This window comes from Babylonia areolata, chromosome 29, assembly GCF_041734735.1.
Source record: "Babylonia areolata isolate BAREFJ2019XMU chromosome 29, ASM4173473v1, whole genome shotgun sequence".
Taxonomy (NCBI): domain Eukaryota; kingdom Metazoa; phylum Mollusca; class Gastropoda; order Neogastropoda; family Buccinidae; genus Babylonia; species Babylonia areolata.
In genome coordinates this window covers 31,171,981-31,178,000 of record NC_134904.1, presented here as the reverse complement: position 1 = coordinate 31,178,000, position 6,020 = coordinate 31,171,981, and the positions used below count along the sequence as shown (strand labels likewise).

At 41.9% G+C, this 6,020-nt stretch overlaps 1 protein-coding gene across 1 annotated transcript; it reads left to right on the top strand.

Moving 5' to 3' along the window:
* Nucleotides 1–514: 514 nt before the first annotated feature.
* LOC143274643 (uncharacterized) lies at nt 515–6,019 on the top strand. The gene is made up of 2 exons (XM_076578516.1): nt 515–653; nt 5,229–6,019. The coding sequence occupies exons 1-2, from the start codon at nt 611–613 to the stop codon at nt 6,017–6,019; spliced, it is 834 nt and encodes a 277-aa protein (XP_076434631.1). The 5' UTR covers nt 515–610.
* The last annotated feature ends 1 nt before the right edge of the window (nt 6,020 follows it).

Here is a 6,020-nt window from a genome sequence, read left to right as displayed (position 1 = left end):
GGACACATACATACAGATATAGACAGACAGACAGACAGACAGACACACACACACTGACACACACGCTCACAGTCAACGTGCGCACACCCCGTCACACACACACACACACACACACACACACACTGAGGCGCACACGCGCGCTTCTCAATTTGGAACGTTGTCAGTACATAAAAAATTGTAAAGGTATATGCGTTGTGATAGACAATGTTGCGCCGCCATCCATGTTGACATAATATTATGGTCTGCCCTTTAATAGGCGATGTGCTGATAAAGATACACAAGCTACAGAGAAGATAGCGAAGAGGGATGGGACGACAGATATATATTATCTTTGTAATACATTCTTCCCTGACCTAATTACAGAGAATCCTTCTCAGCATTGCCCCAGAAATATGAGAAGGCTTATCTGTAAGAGAATAGTTGCCTAATTAACAAGCAACCAATTTGGCGACATGAACCATACAGGAACATTACCAGATACAGACAGGCAATAATAATTATGTTGAATGATAAGCGAGCATGCTTTCTCATTGCGTGGTATGAGGGGGCTGTCTGGCAGTGGTCATACTCGCTATTTTTCTTCAAGCATTGACGACTAGAGACAGACACGATGAAGGCAAAGGAAACTGCTCTGATTTTTGTTTTCGTTCTCAGTAAGTGTACTCTTTCTCCTTTCCGTTGATGAAAGTTGCCTGAATTTGCTTATTTATTCATTTATTTATCTATTTACATGTAGATTTATTTATTTGTTTCTCTATTTCTGCATTCATTTCCTTGTCTGTTTATTTATTTATTTTTTTCTCTTTCTTGTTTTCGGTAAACGGGTATTTCTTGTTCATCCTTTCTGTCAGTTGATCAGTATTACTGATTTGTTTTCATCACTTACCATTTGTGTGTTTGTTCATATGCAATTGTGTTGTTTATTTTTCGATTACTTACTGACTGATTTATTCAACTGTACCTACTTATTCATTCATTCATATGTTCATTTTTATTTCCTATACTATTTATCGATATGTACATGTATTCATTTTATCTAACTACTTAAATCGATGAACTGTTTTGGTTTATTGATTGACGATTTTGTTCACAGCTGTGCGGGTAATGTTTTTGTTTCGATGATGGAAAGGGGTGGGGGGGAGGGGGGCAAGGCGGGAGAAAAGAAACCAAGATAAAAATCAATGTTCTTATTGTTCATTTTTCTTTTCTATTGGATTTCGGTTTAAAGCGAGCGGCAGCAGCCGGGAATCTAACATGAAAGAAATTAATGACAAGAGATGTTACCCAATAAACGAATATTGGCATCCTCTCCAAACCACAAGTACGCCGACGTCTTCGGCTTTCTAGGCCTACCGCCTCCCCCCCCCCCCCCCCCCCCCAAAAAAAAAAAAAAAAAGCAGACTGAAGTAGCATGCCAGTTACTGTCAAGATATCGAGGTGTTTGTGACCAGGCGTTTGAAAGGGAAAATGTGTGTGTGTGTGTGAGTGCGTGCGTGTGTGTGTATTGTGTGTGTGTGTGTGTGTGCATATAAAAGAGGCAGACTAAAAGAATCTTGGTAAAAGTCGACTTACATGGAATAAACGTATAGAGGCGCAACGTGTCGAGACACAGGCTCTTCTTCAGGGAAACGTTTCTTTATCATGACGCGAAATCAAAATGACGTCACTAGTCGAGACGTCATCATCAAGTTTCTGAGTGGCATGTCCCAGCCACTCGATCATGGAAGACAACTGCCGTCACTCTTTGGTGTTGAGGAGTCCAGCCGAGGCGATTATATAATATAATATGATCCGGCACACACACACACACACACACGCACACTAAACTAAAGAACGAACGAACACACACACTTTCACTTACTTGCATGCGTAAACAGTAATCCCCCTCATCCACCCACTCGATTTTTTTCCTACCCTCGTCTAATATCACTTACAGTGAAAAGACGTTAAACTAAAGAACTGACGAACGAACGAACACACACACACACACACACACACACACACACACACACACATATGTGTGTGTGTGTGTGTGTGTGTGTGTGTGTGTGCAGGAGGACGAAAGTGCAGTCATATCAGACATACAAGTGATTTTCTCCCACAGACAAAATTCGAATGGCCACCAATAAAGAGAGAGGGAGGGGGGAGAGAGGGGGGGGGAGGAGGGGAGGTCCATTTTCCATTTCGATTTTTTTTTTTTTTTATCATACTATAATTATCATGTCACGGCTTTTAGGCTTCATCAGCCTTTCGTCGGACTTTTTTTTCTTTAATTTTGTTTTTTTGAAAACTTATATACATATGTGTGTGTGTGTGTGTGTGTGTGTGTGTGTGTGTGTGTGTATGTATAAGAGTGCATTGTTGCTATAATGTTATGGCTAGCTTCCTATAGAGAAATTTATTCTGGAAGCCATTATCCTTCCAGTGTTTATCTAATAAATTCTTAAAATTGCTAAGTGTTTTCTGCAGTGACAATGTTATTGGGCAGATTATTCCAGAAATTAACAACCCTGCTAGTTAAAAAAAAAAAAAAAAAAAAAAAAAAAAGTGTGAAAAGGTTTGATTTGGTAAATACCTTCATTAGTTATAATCTTGTAATATTTTTTGCAAAGTTTGTTTTGTTGTTGTTGTTGTTGTTGTTTTCTCAAAGAACGAAGGGGTACCTTAGTTGTTTCCTACACTTGTTTCCTTCCACAATGATGTATAATTTATATTATACGATCTTTCTCTCTCCCTTGTCTCTGTCTATCTGTCTATCTGTCTGTCTTTCTTTCTCTCTCTGTGTGTGTCTGTGTGTCTCTCTATGTCTGTGTGTCTCTCTCTCTGTGTCTCTCTCTCTCCTGTCTCTCTCTCTCTGTCTCTCTCATCCTCTCTCTCTTTCTCTCTATCCCACCGCCACCCTCCTGTAATTTATCCAAATCTCTGCGTATTCACTGTCCACTCATAAAATGTATTCTCCTTAAAATTATCTTCCAATTCTCCGCCCTGAGGGGCTGCCTCAGGTAGCTGTAAACATAAGAGAAACGCATCTTGCAGCAGCAACCTCTGGGACTGAGCAATAATATTTGTATTTGTATTTCTTTTTATCACAACAGATTTCTCTGTGTGAAATTCGGGCTGCTCTCCCCACTGGGAGAGCGCGTCGCTACACTACAGCGCCACCCATTTTTTTTTTTTTTTTTTTTCCTGCGTGCAGTTTTATTTGTTTTTCCTATCGCAGAGGATTTTTCTACAGAATTTTGCCAGGAACAACCCTTTTGTTCCCGTGGGTTCTTTTACGTGCGCTAAGTGCATGCTGCACACGGGACCTCGGTTTATCGTCTCATCCGAAAGAATAATCATTAATTCTGTCAACTTATTTTACAAACATATTCAATCAACCCACTCTCTCCCAATAAACGAACAGCATTCGGGCAAGACGATACACACGGGAATAATAGTAATTGTTAAATACAACATTTTTGACTCACTTGTGTAAACAAAGTGAGTCTATGTTTTAACCCGGTGTTCGGTTGTCTCTCTCTCTCTCTCTCTCTCTCTCTCTCTCTCTGTGTGTGTGTGTGTGTGTGTGTGTGTGTGTGTGTGTGTGTGTGTGTGTGTCCGTGTGTCTGCGTGTCTGTGTGTCCGTGGTAAACTTTAACATTGACATTTTCTCTGCAAATACTTTGTCAGTTGACACCAAATTTGGCATAAAAATAGGAAAAATTCAGTTCTTTCCAGTCATCTTGTTTAAAACAATATTGCACCTCTGGGATGGGCACAAAAAAATTTTAAAAAAGAAGCCTAATTATATGCAAACTGCATTTACTGTTATATTTATATTTTTTGTATTCTCTAAACTTGGCACTTTGACCTCTTATTCTGACACAAGAACAAGAGGAGTCATTATTATCATTTTGTGTTCAAACAGGAACTTTTTTTTTTTTTGCTAAGCAGGGAAGTTTTTATTTATTTTGCAAACGTTTTTGGTGCAGATAGTAAAAAAGGGAAATTACTCTGTAATTAATGCTAGGGGACTTAATTTATCACCAGTGAGTCTTGAAGGCCTTGCCTCTCTTGTTTTATTTATTTCTTTAAAAACCCGTTAGCTTTGAACATGTTGATGCACACTACAAAGAACACATGCTTTCCAGTTCTGTTCTTCACCCTGTGAGGAGCGATGTGGCCGAATGGTTTAACTCTCTCCATACACACGGCGAAAGAGATGACGTTAACAGCGTTTCACCCCAATTACCATCATCAAAATATTGCAAGCGGAAGGCTCTTACACTGAAGACGTGAATGTTGACAAAGAATACCACAATTCTGACGACGGAAGCTAAAGGTTGGGTCATTCAGACACCCACTGGACATCCGAGGGGTCTGTGTAGAGGAGAAGAGAGGACTGGCCGTACTGAGTGAGTTAAAACCAATCAAACACTCTCTCCGATAAGGAACAGCAGTCGGACTAGAGCATGCATGGGAATGACAGTTTTTGTCTTCAGTGTTTCCAGTTTCAGAGTTATGCATGCGTGTGAATGACTCGTGCGAAAACGCTTTGATTTGTCTCTGCACAAGATTCAGTGCTTTATAAATAATGATGATAAAAAAAAAGATAATATTATTATCATTATCATTATTGCTAAATATAACCTATTAACCCATTCTATCCGATAAGGAACGGCAGTCTGACAAGAGCATACACGAGAATGACAGTAATTACTAAATAAAACCTATTAACCCATTCTTTCCGATAAGGAAAAACAGTCGGACATGAGAGCATACACGAGAACGACAGGAATTTAAAAGATAAAACCTGTTAACCCACCCTCTTGGCCGATAACGAGAAACAGTCAGACCAGAGCATACACGAGAACGACAGGAATTTAAAAGATAAAACCTGTTAACCCACCCTCTTGGCCGATAACGAGAAACAGTCAGACCAGAGCATACACGAAAACGACAGGAATTGCTAAATATAACCTATAAATTAACCCATTCCTTCCGATAAGGAACAGTAGTCAGACAAGAGACGGGAATGACAGTAATTGTAAAAAACAAAACAAAAAAGAACAACCTTTTCTTTCTTTTTATTATTATTTTTATTATATTATTATTCATTATTCTATTTTATCTATTTATTTATCGATTTATCTTCCCCCCCCCCCCCCCATTACCTTAGAACATGTTAATACACACGAAAGTGCGCATACATTTCATGTCCTATTCCTTCCACCCCTCTCTCACAGTTGCTGCTGACACCTGGCCCCAGGCGGCTTCCCGTGCCCTGGTGGTGGACAGCATCAGCAGCAACAGCAGCCCTGGGGAGCTGGCTGCCAGGCGCCGTGCCAAGAGGAGCCCTGTCGACCTGGTGTCTCTTCTGCCCGTGGCCGCCTCCCCACTGCTCTCCTCGCCACCACCATCACCACCACCACCACCACAACGCTCCCCAACGACACCACCACCACCACCACCACCGCAACAACCCTTTCCACCGGCACCAGCACCGCCACAGCAACCATCACCACCACCGCAACAACAACCATCACCACAACCCGCCCCACAAGCAGCCCCTCCCCGAGTCCTTACCGCTCTCACCAACACCCCTGTGGACCCACCAAGGGAACGCAAAGAGGAGGAGGAGGAGGGTGGTGGTGCGGATGCTGATCATAGCGAGGATCGACCCGACAGATACCCACAGCTACTCGTAGATGATGATGATGATGATGATGATGCTGGTGATGGCGATGGTGGTGATGATACTGCCCAGGATCACCAGCCCCCGCAGTCAGGAAAATCTCCCGAAGACCACCAACATCGTCGTCGACAGCATCGTCAGCATGGTCAGCATCACCATCACCCAGGCAACGCTAAGAGACCCAGATCCACCCGAATGATGAACGGCATGGCGAGCGGAATGATGAACATGAACGGGAAGCCCAGTGGAATGATGAACATGAACGGGAAGCCCAACGGAATGATGAACATGAACGGGAAGCCCAACGGAATGATGAACATGAACGGTATGCCAAACGGATGAT